At 37.2% G+C, this 23399-nt stretch overlaps 1 protein-coding gene across 5 annotated transcripts in view; it reads right to left on the bottom strand.

Annotated features, from left to right (window-relative positions):
• Positions 1–19344, bottom strand: part of WDR17 (WD repeat domain 17) — a 55058-nt gene extending 35714 nt beyond the window's left edge. For 2 of the 5 annotated variants that reach the window (XM_038134352.1, XM_038134351.1), the window contains exons 1-2: positions 7196–9620; positions 390–518 (exon numbers count right to left, since the gene is read on the bottom strand). In XM_038134352.1, the coding sequence (XP_037990280.1) occupies positions 390–518; positions 7196–7291 (225 nt within the window). In that variant the 5' untranslated portion in view covers positions 7292–9620. The other 3 variants (XM_038134355.1, XM_038134354.1, XM_038134353.1) reach the window with 3 other exon arrangements.
• Between the last annotated feature and the right edge of the window lie 4055 nt (positions 19345–23399).

The following is a 23399-nucleotide window of genomic DNA, read 5'->3' on the forward strand; positions in this document are numbered from 1 at the left end:
AGCGCTGAGCTGTTTGGGCTCCAAATAAAATAAAATTTGGTCACTGAATCCACAGCTTTGAACCATTTTAATCCACTGTGCAAAAGACTATTTTATACTACAGCTTCAAATGAAATTCTGGAAATACTTCATTTCTTCCTCAGAACCCAGTCTTCTGTCACTGAACTTCACTCATCTTAAAGGTTTGCTGCACTGTGAGCCTTTCTTCTAAAAATAATTATTGACACACACAACTTCAAGGGTATTTGAATGGAATTGAGCTTTACATAGACATCTCAGCAGCAACCAAACTTGCAAAAGCATTGCAGAAACATTTGTTGAAAAGGTTCAAAGTGAGATCAACAACAATGTAAAACTGTAACTAATCTGATAAACAAGAATAATCTTACTTGATAAATATAAACAGCAAGGGTAGCACAGTAGGCAAATCTGTCCCCACTAGCGGCACATATATCCTTGTTCCATGGCTGACATCCAGCAGCTAAAAGTCCCACTTGCTTCACATGTGACATTTTTGCCTTTAAGACAGAAATTCATTAGACTCCAAGATGACAGAATATTAAAGAATAGAATAATACTTTTTTGTTCCCATAAATAATTTATAAATGTGTACTTTAAAAATATAACTCACCTAAGATACAAATGAATGTATCTGAAATAAAGACAAGCAGATGTTCAGAGGCTTCAGTGCTACACAAGAAAGGGTGCCTAATACCATTCACAACAATCCAGTTGGAAGTAAGTGGGGGGTGGGGGGTCTGGCCCCTAAAAACTTGAATTCTTTTTGATTTGTACTAGCTGGAACTGTTCATCATGTCCATTTTCCTCTGTGGTCTGGTTCAATACTTTCTCTACTACAGTTTAATGCCTCCTCTGCTCTCCCATTCATCTCCCACTGACAGCCAGACAAAATAAACCATATACTAATAGTTTTAAGGAAAACCGACAGGTAGAAAGGTCTTCAAACCACTTGCATAGAACAACTCTTCATCATATTATCCTCCTTATTATCATCCTTTCTCTAGAAGCTTTCTAAATTTTCTTTAATAGTTACTGCTTAACAAAAAATGTTGAAGTGAGCTGTGAAAAATCAAAAGCAAAGCTTAAGGTAACACTACTGTACAGCAAAATATGCTTTCTCTGTCCAAAACAAGTCTCACAGTACCAGCCGTGCTCAGAGTGACAAAGCTGACTTCAATGTAAAAATGCAAGAAAGGCTTTGCTGCGCCAGACCAATTATTTACCTAGCCCCCATTTCATTAAGTACACGTTACCAAGTAACAGAATGTCTCAGGGTCACATTTATGCTGTGGATAGATTAATGGACTGAGAGACATTAGGTGAAAAAATATTGCACGGAATATGGATGACGACATCTTTAGGTCAAAGAGCTAAGACTATAATCCTGAAAGAGGAGGAGAGCTATGTTAAATTTACCAAGCGTTAGGTACCATTTCAAGTTCCACAAAGGAAAGGGAATTAACGAGAAATGAGACTTCAAAAGCAATCAGGAACTTAGAGGGAGCAACTGTTGATGAAGTACAAGGGTCAGTTACTCAATGCACTGCTGTGTAACAGTTTAGCACAGATATGTTGCTGTAGATCAGTCTTGACCTACTTGATGCCAAGTGTATACGGGGGGGGGGGGGGGGGGGGGGGGGGGAATATTCTTCTGGATGACATATATTAAAGCACATACAGAACAGACTTTATACAGGTGTTGCAGCAGTGATCTGCAGTACCCAAAGGAACCTATTGGTCACTATCAACTAAAAACTGGTTGCCTAAATATTATCAAAATTTTATTTTAATACATTTATACTAGGGATAGAAATAAAGTTGAATGAATAATTTTATTTTTAATTTTTCTCCTCTGCTTGGTGTATTTCCTTGGCAGGTAAACAGTAATGAATAATTATAGGTAGCAAATTTCATAACAGCATGTTTCTCTCACTTTGGAAAGTGTGAAAGAAAAAGAAAAAAATTGAGAGTGACTTATTTTGGGGGCTTCTTTAGCAGAAGATCAGGATCAGTTGAATGTTTGAGACTGACCATCTCAAAGATATCACTGACCCTAGTTATAGTGCTTAAACATTCTGAGTGAGTACCAAATGACTGAAGGAAATTAAATGCTCACATGTAATCTTTGAAAATTTTGGTAAAAGAGACTGCAACAGCAGAGCAGAAATATACAGAAAATCAAGTTACAAGGTATAGCTTTGTTGCAGACTAGGGCTCTGGCTATTAGACTTCCTTTCTGTCTGTCAATAATATTTATTCTTCCGACTTCTGCAGTAAATTTAGAGTTTCCAGAGAGAACATTTCTATAAATTGCATAATCTTGCAGCTTCTTTGCAATCCATCTCATGTTCTAAATTATATGGGTTCCCCAGAGAGAAATTTATCTAAATATTTAAAGAATCAACATCATCAAGTGGTAAAAATAGCCTCCAAACTTCTAATTTTTCCATTTAGTGTTCTTTTACTGTTCTTTTCAAATTCTTGATTTGATGAAGTTTTAATCTGTAAGAAAATATTATTTAAGTCTTGTTTAATTTGCAGTTTGATTACATGTAAAATTTATCATAAAGCTAAGATCTCTTACAGAGGCTAAAACAGAATTCCACAGATTTTTCTTTCAGAGTAATAACAGATTTGTCTTGTAGGATTCTGCAGTAATCTCTATAAAAATGCCACTAATAGATGAAATTTTTCAGTTTTAGATGAAATATGTTGCTCTGTGTTATTTCACTGAGTTAAGAATTCATGCTTAATAAGTATTCTTAAACTTTGACTAGATTTTCCCTATTTAAATATATGTTAAAAAGTTACATATGTAAAATAGTCTGAGCTTTATTACAGAAAAGAATTTGCATCTTATTTACTAATATTTATTGCTTAAAACTTGTTATTATATTCTGCTCTTTGTAATGATATACCATTTTACAAAAGGATGCATTCGCCTTGAAATTCAAAATGACAATATCTAGAAGAAATTACAGTTGTTTGGAATACTGACTTGCTCTCTCATAGGTACCATGTTTTAAAGCAATTTCCTGCACATCTTTTCAAACATTATAAGATTTCTGTTAAGCATAATTAACAGAGTAAGCAGAGTATAAAAGAGAAAGATATATGCATCAGAACAGCCTGAGTAAAATGACAAAAACGTAGAAATGCAGCATAACTGAAAATATGTATGATTACACATGCTGCATTTTTATACAATGGAGATTTTTTATTCTTTGTAAGAAAGTATTTTATTTTTAAATAAGGGATGTACAAGTAATTATATTTGGCTCTTAAGTATACAATGAAAAAAACCCTCTGCATGTAAAAAATGTATACCACATTGGGAAAGCTAGCAGCATGTGCTCACAGTTTCCAAGGAGATGAAGGAAAGAGGGAGGACAACAAAACCCTTTCTTTTCAATTGGCAGAAGCAACAACATTCTAAGTCCTTCCTTGTAGCTTAATATAGAAAAAACCCCAACAACCAACCACATTAAACTGAAATTTGGTACATCATAAATATTATTTAAAAATAACAACTGAATTGATTAGATACATACCATGGCTTCATATCAATAACTTAAAGATAAATGCCTAATAATCCCTACCTTAGCATAGGTATCAATTTTTGCAAAGCACTTTAGAATTTCCAAATTCATTCAAATACATTGCTCGTCCCAAAAATGGAAAATATTGTTCTCATTGTAGAATGAAATCACTTTACTTGACAGATGGAGGAACTAAATCTCGATGTTCACGAATAATGCAGTTACTACAGGATGCAGGAGAACAGACTGAGTGTTGTGTCACACCACACACAAAACTGCAGTGCCAGTAGCCTGGCAACTGCAGCTATTTAACAGGCACCATTTTAATTTTAATCTAACTCCTTTTTCTCTGCTTCAGCTACTCAGTGTATTTCACTGTATTTCCCAATCGTACTATGAAAACACTTGTAGAATAATAATAGCTCTTTAAACCCACCACTTAACACTTTCATTATCAATACAGTGCTTGCATATTATCAGCATCCATAAATGTCTAACCATCAAGCACAAGCAACAACAGATGCTCACATGTGCTTTGATTGTAGTCCATGTGGTGTTTGACCGATCCAAATATGCAATATGGCATGCATACAAAAGTGGACATAGAGTAGCCTAATGTTAATCAATATGCCTCAGTGTAGTTTCTTAACAGCTACAAACAGTAAAGTGCTAGTGTCTTCTGCTTCTGTTCACTCTATTGTCATTATTTTTCATCAGGTTTGTTTCTTCTCTTATGTGGGTTTGTCTCTTATGTGGAAAGCTTGCTGTCACTCCTGTATGTCTGACATATAAAACTGTTATATCTCATCCACACTACTGTCCCAAGGTACCAATATTTTTGCCAGCAAATCAATGATAACATAATAATTAGTAAGATCTTTAGTGATATAAAGACATTATATCACATTATTTCTCCTTGAAAACATTGGGTATATTTACCCATCCCTGGGAGGAAATCCATTGGAGATGAAAATGTCACCTGTGAACCACAGAGTTTCAAATTCATTACCCTATCCAGTGGGACCAGTTAGAAGCACCAGATAATCAACAATCATTTTATCTTGCTAAAAGCTTGAAGGTCTTCAAACTTATGAAGAAATGTTGGCATGTTTGCAAGACAGAGCAGAAAATTACTTCTGACTGACAATGTCTGCCTCAACAGCACTGAGACACAAGTAAAAACACAAACATAATTAGCACTGGTGTTCCTCCAGTGGAACTGAGAACCATCAAACATATTATAGTCATGTCAGGAAATTAAATTCTTATTCATTTTTCCTGACTCATGAAATAAGGGTAATTGGAAATACTCTGGTGTATATGGAAATACTCTGGTATATATACAGCTTAAAAGCCAATATATAACTTACAATATGAAAACATTGACAGAAAAAACAAAAGTTCTTCCTACTTTGGAATACTGCAAAATGCTAACCAATTTGCACTCTTGACATGGCTTACTAAACTGCAGTTACTACTGCAGGTCTCTGAATAGTCTGAGACAACACACACTACTCAAGCAACTGCTTCTGGGCAAAAGATGAATGAAGTCTGCCTATATTAGTAGTGACAGTCACAATGTAGAACAATGTAGAATAATTATGTAGGTTTACACATGTACTTCTCTACACAAGTGAAGCCCTTCATACTTTCCAGGAGAATTCTACCAAGGCAATCTACTGCTTATTAAAGTGCCAGGCTGGTTGGTGGCTTACCACTAAGCAGTATAGATAATTTGCAAAAATTGGAAAAGTTTTTTCTAATTTTGTGAAGCACATATAGTTCATGGCACATAGGCCATGTATAGCTCCCAGATAACCAGAAGGCCAACCACAGTAAGGAAGAGGGTGCCTTGGACAAGGCTTTAAATTTCAACAAGATTCCCCAAAAATACCAGAAGCTTTGGCTAGACTCTTGCAACCAGAATTTGCAGATGACATTTCCTAACCTATGACAACCTAGCAAGTGTTCAAAATGGGTATTCACTTATTCAGACACTGACCAGGAAAATAATACTCTGATTTAAAAGATTATTTGAAATTAACAAATGTTCTACTAGTGTTCACTGCCATTTTAAACCCTCACAATAAACTTGTACCCAAATCACTAACAGAACTGATTTAACCACAGGATCTCTGGCTTCACAAGGGAAGAAGTTTTGGACATTTCCTTAAAGTTTGAAACTTGAAATCACAGCCTGAGGCTGTTTTTCAGAAACAAACAGTCAAAATAAAACCCAAATGTATTAATCCAAGATAGATACCTTGCTTAGAAAACATAAGGCAATAACATTAAAAAAATGTTACATAATAAGTCTTACAAAGTAGCGCTTTTGATTGTCTTCACTATACTAGTGCATTTAACTAGAATACCCTTTATTGTGCCACCTTAACAAGATAATCTAAAGAGCCATACTAGCCACACATTTCTCCAAGCATGGAGAAATGCTGATATTTCTAACAGTAAATCACCAGCAATGTTGGACTACACACCTAATCAATATGAAAGCATCTAGCAGTGATAACAAAGCCATTATCTGCGGAGCATTGCTTAATCATAGTTTGCAGATGATGTGTGCAATACACAGAGATATGTATACAACCATGCCTGATCACAGTACGAAGCATCTAAGAGTCTGCATAAGATTCTGTTCTCATCTTCCAATCCAGAGCTACAACAGTCACCAGAAGATTGCTTTTCTGCTGGCAAATTGCCAAGCCTGTTCTGATTTCAGATAAAGTTACCTCTTGACACATCTCACATCTGAATCCCTGATGACAGCTATTAAAAGGTAATTCTACATCTGAAGTATCCATATCATGAGTGACATGTAAAATGAGAACAGTGGAACAGTATTAATATCTGCCAGTTTTTTTATACTTGTGAGCATATAGCTGGCATTATCAAGTAATACACAATAATACTATGAAAGCAGCTGCTTTCACTAGCATTTCCTGCATTCTAACTAGCTGACCATAGACAATGAAAACAGAAAAAGAAATAACAGAAATATAAGGTACCATAAAAGACTTTAATACAGTGAAAGAAATGTGACTTATATTCATTTCCCACCATAAATCTATGAAAGCAGCTGTAGACATGCAACTAATAAATGCTAAAAATAAATCCAAGTTATCCTGCAAATGTTGCTATAGTAACAACTCCTCCTCAGAAAAATGCTAATAAAAACATAAAGCTATCCAAGATACAACTTGGAAATGACCCTAGGTGAATTTAATCTCTCCCAAATATTTTTGGTTTACCCTATTACTACCTATAACTATTTTATTTTTATCCATGCATATTAATTCCTTCTAATAAAACAAAATGTAATGTTTGCGTTCCATCTCATTGCATATTAAAAATTATTACTTGTTTAATTATGCAACCTAAAAAATGCAAGTATGTCATTGTCACTTCCAGTACCTTTTATGCAGCAACATTAATTTTCAAAAAACTCATTTTGGATATGCTTTATTTATAATTCAACACCTCACTAAAACTACTAAAAATCTCTTCCTATACCACTATAGAAATACTACTTTTGATATTATCAATATAATAATAAAGAGCAGCTTAAATAAGAAAAATATAAAAACAGTAAAAGAGAAAATATTACTTTAAGCAATTCTTACTCTTTGTTGTCCTTCATACCAATCGTCTTCATCAAACCAGTGGGAAATATAAGTCATCCAAGCCATGAAAGAAGTAAATACAGAATCTGAACACATATAAGTACAATAAATCCTGTGCTAAAATTTATTCAACAGTACCATAAGCTACTCAAAGATCAGATCTGAAGTCTATGGTATGATTTGAGATTAACAAGTTTTAAATTCATAAATATGTAAGCTGAAATACTTTTAACAGCAATTTAAATGTTCTACCTATTGGATTATTTCTAATGGAAAACAGAATTCAATACTAAAGTAATTATTAGATTATATATTCCAGTATTTAAATATGAAGCAGGTTAGGGCTTCAAGATTGATTTTGCTGTGTTTCTGAGCTCCGAAAATGAGGTGCTGTTTGAGTCATTCTTATCTGTCTCCTAAAAAAAATTACTTTCATTTTTTAAAAATGTACTATCTACAAAATGTAGTTCAGTGTACAAAAGCTTGTACTGAAATATAAAATATCCTCAGAATCATGGGGAATGATTTGTTTTGGTTATGTAGGGAGTGGTTTCAATCGGCACAGTAGGAGGGGCCAAAATTATCGCAAATACCAAGCATCGGTTTAACTTTTTTTTTTAAGAGGAAAAAAAATTTGCAAGTCCCTTGTTCACAGCCAGCAGAGCCTAAAGGGCTCAGCTGCAGTCACCAGCATTGGCTGAAAAATGTAAAAAGCCTAATTTAACTAATTCATCAGAATGGATCTGCTTCTTTTCTCTTCCTTAGAGGAGTTTCACATATCTGACAGCATTTATTCCTTCTGCAGATAGTATCCTTTTCTGGTATGCTTCCAAGTTTCACATTAGGTTTCACAGTGCATTATGCCAGTGAAAATGAAAGGTAAAAAGGAATAAAAGCTGTACTACCACATTTCAGTACTGCAGCAATATACTTCTTCAGCTGTGCTGTTTAGGAGACATTATCATACAAATCTTCCTGACTGTATGGTTACAGCAACTATCAAACCTTCAAAAGAGATTGTGCAGACCTAAAAAAAAACCAAAACAGTTTCTTAAGAAACCTAGGATCCCGACAACTTCTGCCTTTCTATACTGACTTAACAAGCTGTTCTCCACAGTTTGTAATATAATAAAACAAAAAACTAAACAGGGAAGTCTATTGTTTAATCAAGAAATAAACAAAGTAAAGTAGGAAAAGTAGTTGAAAGTACCAGATACTAACTGGTCGACATTACTTGCCAATTCCACAGAGCAATTCTGTGTTATTACCTGTCCTAACCCAGAATGTGTAGCTTCCATTAAGGGTACTGTATAAGCAGGTGATATTCTCCAGTGGAATAAAGAAAAACAGCAATATTTTTGATTCACAACCTCTAACTCAGAACTTCTGACAGCCAAGGAGAAAAAAAAAAAACAAACCAAAAATACAAACCACACACACAAACCCATAAACATTTAAATCAAGATACCCAGTAATAGGAAGTAGAATTCCAAGATTATCAGATTTTTTGTAGTTTTACAGTCATCCATGTAAATGGATACAGACACGAGAATATACAGAAGAACTTCCTACAATGCTGCTGAAGTTTTTCAAATTACTTGCCGTTTGAGACTTCAGCTCAAGCATTAACAATGCAAAGTGCACAGAACTGCATGGTCTCATAAACTGTATGAGAAACATTGCTGCACTTCAGTCACCTCGAATGACACTGCTCAAGAAATCCCTGACCATAACCATGGTGTATGAGCAATCAAGGAAAACATTACTCCTGTACCGCTTCTGTGAACAAAAATTTTACAAATTGTTAAAACATATCCACATTATTACTGATTGTTACACATGAAAATCATGGTTTCAAGTAAATTAATACTTGCCCATTAAGGAAAATCTTTGCTTTCAGGGTGTTGTGTCTTTTTTATAAGGGCACATAGTTTCACTGAGAATCTTGATCAAAGAATTACAAGTACTTCAATAGTATCATACTTGTTTCTCTTTTATGCCTGTAGCTGTTCCACCATCTAAAAAAACATTTTTTGTTTCTTTTTTGTGCCTGTGTATTGGTTTTTCACCCTCTGGTTTTTGGTAGTGAGGGGGCCACCGAGGCGGCTTCTGTGAGAAGTTGCTGGAAGCTTCCACCATGCCTGGCAGAGCCAATTCCTGATGGCTCTGAAGATGGACATGCTGCTCACCAAAGCTGGGCCAATGAGAGAGGTTGGTAACACCTCTCTGATAACATACTTAAGAAGGAAATCAAAACAAAGTGCACAGTTTTTTTCTAGTCAGACGAGAGGAGGAGGTGACAACATGTGAGGGAAACAGCAGAGACACCAAGGTCAGTGGAAAAGGAGGGAAGGAGCTGCTCCAGGTGCCACAGCCGAGATTCCTCTGCAGGCCATGGTGAGACCACGGTGAAGCAGCTGTGCCCCTGCAGCTCTTGGGGATCCATGGGGAATGCAGAGATCCACCTGCAGTCTGTGGGGGAGGTGCTCATGCTGGAGAAGATGGATGCCTGGAGGAGGCTGTGATCCAGTGGGAGACCTGGTGGAGAGAGGGCCCCTGCTTCCAGGCTGGAGCAGCCTGTCCTTGGAGGACTGCAGCCTGTGGAAGTGACCCACACCACAGCAGCTTTAGGAGGCCTGTGTGCCCATGGGAAGGACTCACGTTGCAGCAGTTTTGGGAGGACTCCTGCTCATGAGAGTGGACCCACTCATAAGACCCACTCTGCAGAGGTTCATGGAGAACCAGCCCCCCGTGGGAGGAACCCCATGGTGCAGCAGGGGGAGGACTCCTCTCCCTGTGCAGGGGAAGAAAACCTGGGGTGATGAACTGAGCAAACCCCTATGCCCTGTCTCACTGCACTGTCAGTGGGAAGAAGGCAGGGGCTGGGGGAGGAAAGGACATTTTTAAGGGCTTATTTTACTTCTCATTATTCTTCTCTGATTTAGTTAGCAATAAATTCACTTTGTACCTTTAAGTTGAGCTTGTTTTGCCCTTGGACTTTTTTTTCTCTCAATCCTTACCTCAACTCATGAACACCTCATTAATTTTTCTCTCCTCTGCCCAGCTGTGGCAGGGGAGGGTAAGCAAGTGGCTTTTGTGGGTGCCTGAAGTTTGGCCAGTGTCAAACCACAACAGCCTGTAGCTGCTCCACCATCTATGTGATCTGTTTTCTAGTCTCAATACCAACCTCAGAACAATTGTCAGAACAATGAGTCTCTCAAGGCAGACAAACACTGTGACTCACATTTAGTTTCAGCATCATCAGGGAAGCATGGGCCAAAGTGGATATGGATACTGTATTATCCTTTCAATAAACTGGTAAATATCTTCAACTGAAAAGTACAGATGTAATTAAAATCTTCTCAGGATAGCAGATGGGAACTTAAACTACTTAAAAATATCTGTTACAATTACCTGTGAATAAATTAAGAAGTTTGGTGTTAAATTATACATGAAAAAATAAATACCAGAAAGACTGCAAATGCATTATGAGGCAATTATATGTTTTTGCGTACTTCATCATTCATCTCCAAATGCTGGGAAAACTATTATAATATAGTGTGCTGGTTTTGGCTAGGGTAGAGATAATTTTCTTCCCAGTGGCTGGCTGGTATGGGGATATGTTTTGGGTTTGTGCTGAACAGAACTGGCAACACAGAGATTATAATTAATATAGATTACAGAGCCAAGGTATTTCTGGGTGTGTGTGTGAAGCTGGAGGAAATTCAGGCTGGGACACTTGACCCCAGTTGACCGAAGGGATATTCCAGACCATACTGTATCATGCCAAGTACATAAAGCAAGGGGAAGAAGGAGCAGGGGAAGACATTCAGAGTGATGGTGTTTGTCTTCCCAAGTAACCACTAATGGGGCCCTGCTCTTCTGGAGATGGTGGAGCACCTACCTGCCCATGCGAGAAAGAATTCCTTGTTTAGCTTTGCTTGTGTGCTTGGTTTTTGATTTCCCTATTAAACTGTCTTTATCTCAACCCACAAGTTCTCTGGCTTTTACCCTGCAGATTCTCTCCCCTATCCTGCTGGTGGGGGAGTGAGAGAGTAGCTGAGTGGGTGAGTGAGTCTTGGCTGTTGGTTGGGGTTAAACCATGACACACAGGTATAACAAAAAATATGCGTTGGATGAATAAAACTATGTGCACTAAATATTATAATAAAATTATGAAAAAACTCCAAGTGTTTGATCTCTTAAATTGTTGTAATTAATAATAATATTAAGTGTTTTACAAGTAACTTAGTATGCTCTCAACCTGAAGTCCAGTTGGTACCTCCAGTTAAGTGTTCTTTGATCTCAATTTAAGCACAACAAAATGTACTATAATAGATCAGACCAAAAGAGACATCTTCAAGGCATATACAGTCTTTTATGATATATTGCCCAACAAAATAAAGTTGTTTACAATATTCTAGAAGGAATAAAAAAAAAAGACAAAACATCCTATTCATTTGATGCAGAAGAAATGTTTTAATTCTTGAGCTGACACAAGAAAATAGCATGAAACTGTGTCAGGACATGTTCAGGTTAGACATTAATGAAAGGTTCTTCACTGAGAGGGGCGTCAGTCACTGGGACAGATTCCTCCTGAAGCTTTCATGACACCAAACCATTCAGATTTCACTGAGCATCTGGACAATGCTCTTAGTCATGTGGTTTAGCAAGGAGCAGGACATTGGACTCAATGATCCTTACAGACCCCTTCAAACTGGAGATAGACTATGATTCTATGATTGAACTTGTGCAGCAGGCATTTCACAGTCCTCTCTTTGGAACTAGGTACTCTCATTTTAGCTCATTTCAGATTGACTAGGCATAAATATAAAAAATCTAAAACAGTCAGAAGGAAAAAGTGGAAGGGATATTGAAAATAATAACGCTTTACCATATGAACATCACAATGTGTTGTTGAAGTTCAGCACTACAATGGTCAAGAATTACAAGAAAACAAATAAAACCAACCACTCCACCTCCCAAAGGAAACTCATTTAAAAAAATCAAAAACAAACAAACAAAAAATCAACAACAAAAAAACACCAGCAGTTATCTTCTCTTTGTATTTCATATCAAAGTTGAACTTCTGGACATTAGAGTACAGATATCTGTTTAGTATAAGAGCAGGCTACTAGCTTGCTCTTTAAAAACACATGAATTAAGAATCAGGAAGAATATGCTGGAGAGTATAGCAGCCTCAATCTCTACACACTGAAAAAACCTGTACCTAAATATAACATACATGTATAATTTACCTAGAAAACAGAGGATAAAAGATTACAACTGAAAATAATGTCCTATATTGCATTGGAATGAGCAACATATGCTACTCTCCCATGTTATCTGGCAATATCAGAAATCAGCAATGCTCTTTAGTTATGAATAAAGATTTTCAGAAATTTATGAGAGGTAAGAAACCTATATTTTGATCTTCCACTTTTGCTGCCAAATTTGCTGTTAATTAATAATTTGAAGTTGATATACTGTACAACCATGTACAACCAACCATGAACTTTTTTTCAAACACATCTTTAACCACTGTTTCTGTTTCTGTTTAACTATTTTTTACAGAAACATTTAGACATTTGTCTGCTTAACTTCTATAAAAAGTCATGTTTGATATATTCTTGCCATAAATCAGTAGCATTATATATGTTTCAAAATTAAGAATTATTTTCAACTAATTCAATTTTTACCTCAGAATTTTTCATTTTTGATGTACTCAATTCTGTGAGAAAATGTCCTGCCAATCCATGTTGACATAATTTCATAATATGTCCCATCATAACTCTAAAAATTATCTGTCTTAACTACTGAATTAGTAAAAATTAACATGCTGTGACTCTGCTTTAAAGACACAAAACTCATTATAAGAATGTCTTCATAACAAAAATGCACAACAACCCAAGAACAAAATACTTTAAAATTTCCTTTAATTACAAAAGTATGGAAATTAATTACTTTCATAATTTATATGCCATTATGCAAATTCATTACACCAACATCTACAGTAGTCAATTAAATCTTCAGTTTTTAATTATTAACTAGCACTTTAAGAATCTTTGCACTGAGAACACAAAGCATGTATGGATGCCAAGTATCCTAAAATACAATATTTAGAGTAAAGCTGTGCAGGAACCAATCATATGATAACGACACAGCAAACCTATACCTCAGCAATCTTATGTCATGCGAGGTCAGGCAACAGTTAGATTTTCCTGGACTTCCCCAACTCCTCCTAATGGCTACTAATGGCACAAACATAGCATGGCTCTAAATAGTTGTCCTTTTTTTATTTTTTCCCTCACTTGCTCTTTCCCAACAAGCTGTATGGATTTATCAGGACAAGATGACATACAGAACAACCAGGCCACCTCACAGTGATTGGAATAAGCTGTTAGTAACACATGTACAACACTATCATCACCACCAGATCTACACTGGGCTGAGACTTTCACACAACCTTCTCACAAGCTACTTTTAAGATTGAGCTTTATCAGTTTATAAGAGGAGATTAAGCTTTAGCTACCAACAATAGCAATGGATTGGACTTCATCATGTATCTTCTTAAGGATGTTCTATAACTGGATTTTAAAAATAAATTCAATGAAGCTTTATAGTCTTTTTCCAAGAAAATAAATTAACACCTCTTCAGAAAAAAAAAAAAAGTAAGTTTATATATATTTATAGTACTTTTACTATGGCTTAGCAGATGTCATTCTAATTCTGTGAAGAATACATATAAAAATGGAAATTTTAAATATTGCCAATTGTATCTTTGATCAAAAAAAGACAAAAAGGACTATATTTACAGAGAAAAATTACAGTCTTATTCGTTAGTCTATATTGAAATACTTGTATCAGTTTCATAATCAATACTTGTATAAAATTTGAATGCAGTCAACATTAAAGTGTCCCATTTATGATTTAACCTGGCAGGTAGCTAACTCCCCATGGCCACTTGAGAATTTTTTGGTCTGTCAGCAAATGGTTCATATGCCAAGAAATATATTGCATGTATTTTTTTGTATCATCATTACAAGATTTTATCTATGTCTACATAAGTCATTCCATTATAACATATTCTTCAGAGACATATTAGATTCTAATAAATTTAGATTGTAATAGTGCAAATCCCTGTCTGCAATTATAATGCACACATTATAAAGTAAATATTTGATTTACATCAACTTTTTATACTATAGTTGACTGATTTGGATGTTAAGATAAATATAAATTAAATATTAATTAACATAAAGTACATTTCTAAGGCAGATATAACAAATAACATAAGCACTCTCTCATGTACCAAAAACTTATCTATGAAGAAAAAAATGTCAGCAACTGTAGTCCAAAAAAGACCACAAAGAAAATAAACTGAAAGTAGGAAAATAATTTAATGAAATGAAACAAATTCTTTCTAGCTGTGAAACTCAAAGCAATATTTAAAATCAACTGTATTTGTTAATGGATTTGCTGAGATAAGAAAGGTTGAACAGTCAAAGTGGGGATGATATCCAGTTGTATATCAACTTACTAATTTTCCAAATTTGAACTAGTAGTTAAAGCTGGACATGGGCAAGAAAAACTTGATTTTATTAGAAAAAGAGGTCAACTCTTGAAAAGTATATCTCCAATATAATGTTCTAAAACGTGAAATTTTCTGCCCTAGGAAGTTTTACAGCACAGTGAGTTTAACAAGTTTGTTCAGACACTTCAGAGCTACTTGTGCCCAAATATCCATAAAGGCAAAAGAAACCTCGAAAAGCAACAACCATCACAACAAACCCCAAAAGAAGAAACCCTTTAACTGCAAAATGACTGCCCTTGATTCTCTGGGAAACCAGTATGGGATATAAGTACATGAACCGATGACAGCCAGCAGTTAGGTATAAAAGATGTGCTTAGGTTAGCAACAGATGGTCAGTGTCAAGAAGAGCTCTTCTCAACACTAACCTCACACTTGACAGCAGAAATCTCAATCTTTCTTTCCAAAATCTAAACCAATGTATGAAACTGATCTCCTGGATCTGACATATCCTCTTTCACCCGTCATTACCAGTCCTCCATCACAGGTATTTTCAGACAATAGGTAACAACTTGAAAAGGAAGTTAGGAGAATGAAAATAGTAGCTTTAATTAGTTTTCTTAGACTTTGATTAACCTATGTAGGGTAAAAACATTAAATATAATCAACTCTAACATAAAACCCCCAAATGATTCTTTAGCCAGATTGAAAGAGATAATACCCAAGTTTAAAACCAAAGAATTAGGTTTCAGACTGTCAACAAACTAGGTGATATACGTTTTATTAAGAAAGAGGTTACAGAGCATGTTATCTAATGGTACAAGTAAATGTCAACAATTACACCTAAGACAGCAACAAAGTGATGTTAAAACATTCAACTCAAAGGGATGAGATAAATGATGTGTGTTGCATCCCCCTTCTCACCCTCCCAAAAAAATTGCACATAGAGGTGGTGGGTTTTAAGAGACCATGAAATTGAGTACATACTACACAACTACAGTACATCAAGTAGAATGGAATCAGTCAAAAGGAGAGAAAGAGGGAAAAAAAAAACCCTTACAAAATCAGTCAAACAATGGATGTAATAAACCATGGGAAAAGTATGAGCCACCAACAGGATGTAGCCAGAAGAGATGTACAACACGTTAGGAAATATATTGTCAACACAGAAGGAGGCCTAACATCATTTTACCAGCCATTCATGCATTATGTTTGGTTAGCACATTCAAGAGAGATGGTTTAAAACATTTAAATACAGAGGTTTAAAAAACAATGAAACAAGGAGGCAATTATCAAAGATATAGAAATGATAATTGAATCAAGATATCATACATGCTAATCAGCTGGGTTCAAACTGGTCATGGTGCTAGAAGGTAGGTGAAGGTTCCTGAACCAAAGCAAATTTATATTCAGTAGAAGCATTAAGAAAAAAAAATCATTAAGTAGGGAAAAGGCAATACTAACCTCATCAATAGGCATATAATACACAGCACAAGGGGAAAAAAAAAAGATTACATCAATCCTTTTCCACTGCAACAACTGCTTCTGAGAGCCTCTACCATCAATAAATGGGAAATTAGATACTGGACAATAACAACAACAACAACAAAAAAAAAAAAAAAAAAGAAAAAAAAGAAAAAAAAGAAAAAGGATTCACCACTGATGAAGATCTTAAAAATCACTACTTATCAACTTGTTTCCTTACAAACAGTTTTCCACATACAATCAAACGAAGTAGTCCAAGAAAGAAAAAGAAAATCTAAGGAGAAGACTTAGCATGGTCATGCAGTCAAGGTCATCAGCATAAAATAAAACACCAACAAAGGAAGCACTGGAAGAGGCAAGTTCCTACACTTGACATCACTCTGAGAACTAATAAATTATATTGTCAACAAATAAAAAAAGTCAGCAAAGTTCTACAGGTCTTTACTGATAACCAAATAAATCCCACACATACCAGAAAAACCAAATTCTCCAACCAATACTAGAACAGGATAAGGAATAAACGGCCCCAATGGATACAGCCAAGGTGTGCTTATAGGATGCAACTGGGGAAAAGATTACCATAAAAGCTTCTCTCTTTCTCCAGTGCCCATAGTACAGCTCAGCTTCTACCATAAATAATGGCTAGCCTGAGAGATAGGATGTCATCGAATTGCCTATACCCTACAGGGGAATTCACAGTTCTTGTAGCCACTTTCTGTAATTCAAATGTTTTATTAATATTTACTTCTCTTGTGCTGCCTATATTTTACTTTATAAAACAAATAATGTCAGTTACACATCACCACCACCAGGACTTGGTGAAGTGAGTCTTACTGGCCACATCAACTTCAATTCACAGACTGCAGGAAGAGGAAATTCTGCTTTCCTTAAGTTATAATCACCTATTACCACCGCTACAAATAAAATACTGAATTAAATGGACCATTAGGATTCACCAAGGACCTCCTTTACTTCTTTCTATGTGGGAATTTTCCTCATAGCAGATGACCAAATGACAAGTTTTTTGTGTGTTATAGGTCCTTTAAACAGCCAGAGCTACTCAATGAGTCCAAGATTTCATATAATACAACATAGGGAATCCTGTAACGGAGGAAGAAGCCTCTAGATATCTTATCAGGGAGAATAAGTAATAAGTGGAAAAAAAAAATCAGTAAGTAAAACAATAGCCCCATGATATTTTTAAATGTTTGCAGTATCCGTATTCTTCCATACATACTCCATATTACCTTTGCAAATTCTTTATACCACCATGTCTCCATATGGGTTACAACAATTTGTCAAAGATGACTACAGTCTTAACTGAAGCTTTTGAACAGTTTTGAAATGCAAAATAATAATAATGACATCACAAAATCATCTAGGACTGATTAATGCAAGGCACTTATTCTCTAACAGAAACCTTAAAATGTATCAGTAACTTATGCAGTTGTGCATGTGATTAGGAAACAAATGCCACAACAGAAGTGTATTTTCCCGACTTTAGGACTACAAAAAATTAGGAAGTACAAGGATTAGAACCTTGAACTTATTTTAAAACAGTGGGAAATATGCCTTACCAGAAATAACTTAAAGCAAAAGAACTCTACTAAAGTTTGAAGAACATCTAACTGTTGTGTGTTTCTTACCAGAATTCTTCCCCTGTTATACTCCTATGAACGGCAGGTAGCTGCATAATGCCATGGCAAAAAATTTAAACAAGGTACAAAACCAAAAGTCTCAACACTCCTATAAAAACCATCTAAAATTAGTTAGAAAGAGATACAATGAACTTCCTAGCCCATTAAATTTTTGAAAGACTAAGTGCGTGGCAATCAGGACACTCTTGAACCAATATGGTTCAGCACTCGAAAAAGGACATTTCCAAATATTTATTTTCTATATCATTCCATGGTTAACCCCATTATTAAGACCAGTATGGTCTTGTATTGAGTCTAAAATCCAGGATTATGTTCTTCACTGCAGCATTACAAGTAATTAAAGATCTCGCTCAGACTTTGATTTCATACCTGCCATCTTCAAGCCTTCCAAAACAGTTTCTTAAATTGTTGCATGATAATGTCTATGTAAAGCAACATCTCTTAAGATATTAGAAGAATTTACTGTACAGAAAAAAAACCCCTTAAACTTATTTCTTCATTTGTAGAGTCTGCTGTCTTAAATTCACTTTCATAAGCTTTGCTTATTTAGCTTGTAGTTTGCTTTTGTATTTGAATGATTTTTTTTTTTTTTTTTAACTCTCTAAGCTTGATTTTTCTTCCCTCTCCCACTCTCGCCCCAGCTGGGAAAAGCATTTATAGTATCAACAAGCCCAAAGCTCTCCCTCCCTGCGGAGGACAAGCGTTGCTTTCCTCTTTTAGAGATTGCTGCCTCCGCCTTTACTCGATCCTAAGTTCGCGTTTTCTCACAAGCACGATTGTAAAGAGACGCACACACAGTAGGACAGTCCCCAGAACGGTGTAAAATCCCGATAATACCGTCAGACGGCTCCTGGATGCTTCAGACACCGCCCGCAGCCCCGAGAGCTGCCCGGGGCCGCTCCGTCCCCGCAGCGCAGGTGGGCGCAGGGCGGCGCGCAACCTCCCGGGCCGTGCCGCACCCCGCGGGGCAAGAAACGCCGGGCAAGAAACGCGAGGCAAGAAACGCCGCACCACGCCGCACCTCCCCTGCCCTGCCGGGCGCGGCCGCCGCGCTGTCGCCCGCTGCTCGGGGGCGGCCGCCGGCCCTGCCTCCCCGCGTCCCTCACCTGCCGGCCCGCAGCGCGGCCGCGGTAGCGCCGGGCACGGCAGCGCCGTCTCCGGGCAACCCGCGCGCCCGCCCCCGCCGCGTTACCGGGCAACGAGCCGGCCGCGCGCGCGCCCCGGGGGCGGCTGCTGGGAGCGGCGCGCGCGGGCCGTGTGGGGTCGCGGCCCTGGCTCTGCTCCCGCAGACGCCCGAGTGCGGCCGCGCCGTGCGCCTCGTGGATTAGGGGCTGCTGCGGTGCGGCTGGATGGCCTTGAGGGTCTCTTCCAACCTCAGTGATGCTGTCATTGTGTGACTGTTCCGTGCGGGCTCCGGCTGGGGCGGCGGCTGGGATTCAGAGCTCGCAAGCCGCATTCCCCGTTACTGGGAGGGCACCAGAGACCAGCGCCGGGCGAGAAGGGCGGATTTTGCGCTCCCCGAGGATCTGCGGGGGCTGCTCGTCCGTCCCTGGACGCCCCAGCTGTCAAGCCAAGCATATGAAAAGTGACATGAAATTGACTCGGTTTGATAAAGTGACATGAATATTGACTCATTCAGCTGTAGCTGCACCTCGCTCGCAGGGACCGTGGCTACATGCTGAGGGGCTGAAAGGAGCTGCAGACTAACACACTAATCCCATCAAACAGGAGTCACAAAATGCATTCCACCAGACCCCACTCCACCTGGGGTTATCATGTGCCTATGTGGGTTTAAGATTCACGGACACTTATTGAGCAATATCCACTTGGTTTTCTCTTCTATTTTTCCCTCCTCCTTTGTTGGAGGAGGGAAAGCCAGATGATGGTGGCTTGCAGTGTGGAACTTGCTTAGTGAAAAGTATTTTTCCTCGAATTATATTTCAGACAGAAGAATTTCCTGGTCCAGCTCAGTTTATCACCATTGCTGTGTTTGTGTCAAAGTGATGCAAACAGTGGGAAGGTACCCAATAGAGTGTGAAACTACAGTCCCAAAGATAGTTCTTGATTTCTTTCAATAAAGCTGGTACAAATAAAGCTGGTACAATCCACTGTACCTGACATGTATACAAATAAGAAAAAATGCCTTATTACCCAGTTATCTGCAAAAAAAGCAACGTGTTACTTGAGAAGATTTGTTGTACCGTGTAATTCCTGACAGATTCTTCTTTAGCAGAAGGAACTGAGAAGAGCTGGATAAGGAATCACTTTGTCTATGATTTACTGGGCAGAAAATTTACAATATACATCAACTGCCAGTGAAACTTTAATTTGCTTCCTTCCTCAGAAGACTATGCTATGTTTTAACCTAAAGGATCTGGAAGATCATAGCAACCATAGTTGGTCATAGTCTCAAGCACTATCTATTTTCCATATCCAACAACAGTCAGTACAAGAAGTGGGTGCAGACTGAGAATGGAAGAAAAGGCCATTAAGTATTATACTTCAAGAAAAGTTTCTGGCAGAGGTAATGCAAAAAATAAAAGGAAAATAGATGTGTTCTTTCACTCTTAATATTATATCTTTTGGCAAAAATAAACTATGAGATTCTTATACTAAATGTTGCATTTGAGGTCATGATTATGTACCCCGTACATTTATCCATCATCCTGGAATTTTGATCTCCAAAACATCTCACAACACGGAACACTGTTTTTAAAGTCAGCATTTGCATTTGTTATTTTTAAAACATCCATCTGAAAATCCATGTGTTCCCTTTTTAATAAAAGATAACAAATAATTTTCTGTTCAATTTTTGTCTGTTCATGCTTCCCTAGCTCTTTTCAGCCAAACCTTCCACCAGGTGAAGAGATCTAGCCAACTTTCACTCTTAGATAAGATCTAACTGATAAATGCAAATTACCCCACAGGCTGCCTTTATCTTTTCTAGTTCAACTTCATTCTTTTGGCCTAGGATGACTGGAACTGCCTAGAGCTTATTCCTAGAAAAGTGTCTGTGGATCAAAGGACTGATTCACAGGACCATAATATAGTAAAAGAGGATGACTCAGATTAGAAGGACCTTTTGAGACAATCCAGTAAACCTCCTGTTCAAAGCAGGGTGAGCTATGAGGACAGAACAGATAGCTCATGGTTTTATTTTGGCAGTCCTCCGCTGAACTGACTCCCTTTTGTTGATGCCTTTCTTGTGTTGGGGGCCCAAAACTGGAAGCAGTAGGACAGATGTGGCCTAAGAAGTGCTTAGTAGAGAGAAATAAATTAAAGATGTAAAACAGAAAACAGTTTTAATACTTTCTCTTCTACATGCTAAGGATAGAAACCTTTTCTTTAAATAGAACTAATCACATTTGAGTGCATAAAGTAATTTTCTTTGGATTCTGAGATTATATTTAGCACTGCAATCTCTCCTATGTTGTGTTTTATTTTAGTTACTCATAAAAGAAATATAATTTTTTGCTATTAGGATTCTTGATTAACATAGACATACCTAATAACTCCTTTATGCAAGGTGTCTAGCTCTACTACACTAAGAATAAATCCTACTTTTTCTAGCCACTCTGTGACTTTTAGCCCAAGAAGTAAATGTATCAAGGTGAAATGCAGTAGTTTATGGTCATCCATGTCCACCATACACAGTCTTATCTACAGCATTAGTTATCGTTACTAAAGCCTTAAGTTTTTGCAGATTTTTTTCTTGTTTTTTCTCAGTCACTGAAAGCTAAGAAAAAGTTTATCCAGCCAGTTGTTTCTTATTCTTACCAGAGCTCTGTATTTTCTCCTGCACTCCTGTTATTAAAGGAGGATACATTTATTCCAACTATGAATATTCAATACAACCAGTAGAAATAGAAATTTAAATGGATTGAAAATGGAATTTCAATTTCCATCATTTGTAGAATCAACAAGTATTTAGAATTTTGGTAACTTTCATTTTATTCCTATGATATGAGTGACCTCTGGTGGGAATATGTAAATATTGTTTTAATTTCTCACTAAGAATTTTTTTTTCCCACTAGTTATCCTATTCACTTGCTGCCTGGCAGGGAGCATATGCCTTTCTACCTCATGTTAACTGAGGTAGAAATTATATCCAGCAAATTATTTAATAGGGGACTCAGACTGGTGGTTATCTTCTCCCATTTTTTCTAAGAAGTCTTTAATGAAAGGTGTCAAAATGAGAAAATACTTGAAAGAAGCTTAATTCATTGTGTTCATGCAGTGTTTTTATTCGATGCATACAGTCTTTGCTGTGACTAAAATCAGTAACATTTCATAAACTATTTTAAGCAGAGGAATTACCACCTTGGCAGTGGTATTGATGATTGTTGGTAGTTACAGCACTGGGATTGCCTAGAATTCATTCCAGGAAATGAAATGCAATGAGTCCAACATTTGCAAATGAGATCAGGACACATCATAAGGTCCCACTTGTCATTAGTGACTTGCACAACTTTGAACAGCCACTGCAGGATGTGAGGAAGAAGAAGAAGATGACAGACCCTTCCTGGCTGATGATTAGTGATAGTTTTCAAAAAGCAGTAACCAGGGATAATCACTGCTCTGAACAGGCTCTGGTTACCAAATCTAGCACTTGGATGAGATTTGCTTTGAAGTGCTGGCCCAGTATGTCATTACTGTGTTTTCCTCACAGGAGTCCTACAAGATCCTCCACAGTCTTGCACTGTGGAAGTGCTCAGTAGCTCAGTTTCCTAGAAACTAGGAGTTTAGGATAAAAATAGTTGTTTGCTCTAGTCTATTGAATGTATTGATTAAATCATTAGCGATTATAATAGGAATTTAAAACACCTAAATTTAAACCATCTCCAGAGTCTTAGCAGCAGCAGATGTTTAGGTTAGGTAACACCTCTGTCCTGGAGTGATACTCACTATAAGACTCTTGCATATTGCAGAGCTCCTAGCACAGACAACATGGAATCTGAGAAGGCTCAGGCCTGTGCTGTGCTGTGCTGCACATCTCTTCAGGCTCTCAGGCCTGTGGCTGTTGAACACTATCAGCCTGCCCACTTTGACAGAGCAGACTGTGAGCCTGCTCCTGCTTGGTACCTGGTGGCTTTGCCATTATCTAGAAGTGCAGTAGGAAGTTTTCCTGTGGATATCTTTCCTGTTCAGGAGTAGAAATGATGACTGTAGTTATACATATGTAAAAAAATCCTATAGTAGCTCAAATGACCAACATGGGGTAGCCTTTTCTACAGGCAGGGTGTGCATGGCATGCTGCACACTGACCAGGGGCCTGTTCAATGCTGCACAGCTTTGAGCTCTAAGCATCTGAAGGAAGGTAAGATTACCTGCACTATTCTCAATTTTTTTATCATTTTAACTATTACAAAGAGCATTTTGACTTATACTTTGCAGCATTCAAGTGCCTTTCTAAATGGGAGCATAATGGACAAGTATCTTGTAATATAAAATACCTACTTTTCTGATTTTTTTCGTTTTTCTTTTTTCAGAAATGCTGGTGGGATTTCTAGACTACAGAGAAGAGACAAAG

Source organism: Motacilla alba, chromosome 4 (genome assembly GCF_015832195.1).
Source record: "Motacilla alba alba isolate MOTALB_02 chromosome 4, Motacilla_alba_V1.0_pri, whole genome shotgun sequence".
Lineage (NCBI taxonomy): Eukaryota > Metazoa > Chordata > Aves > Passeriformes > Motacillidae > Motacilla > Motacilla alba.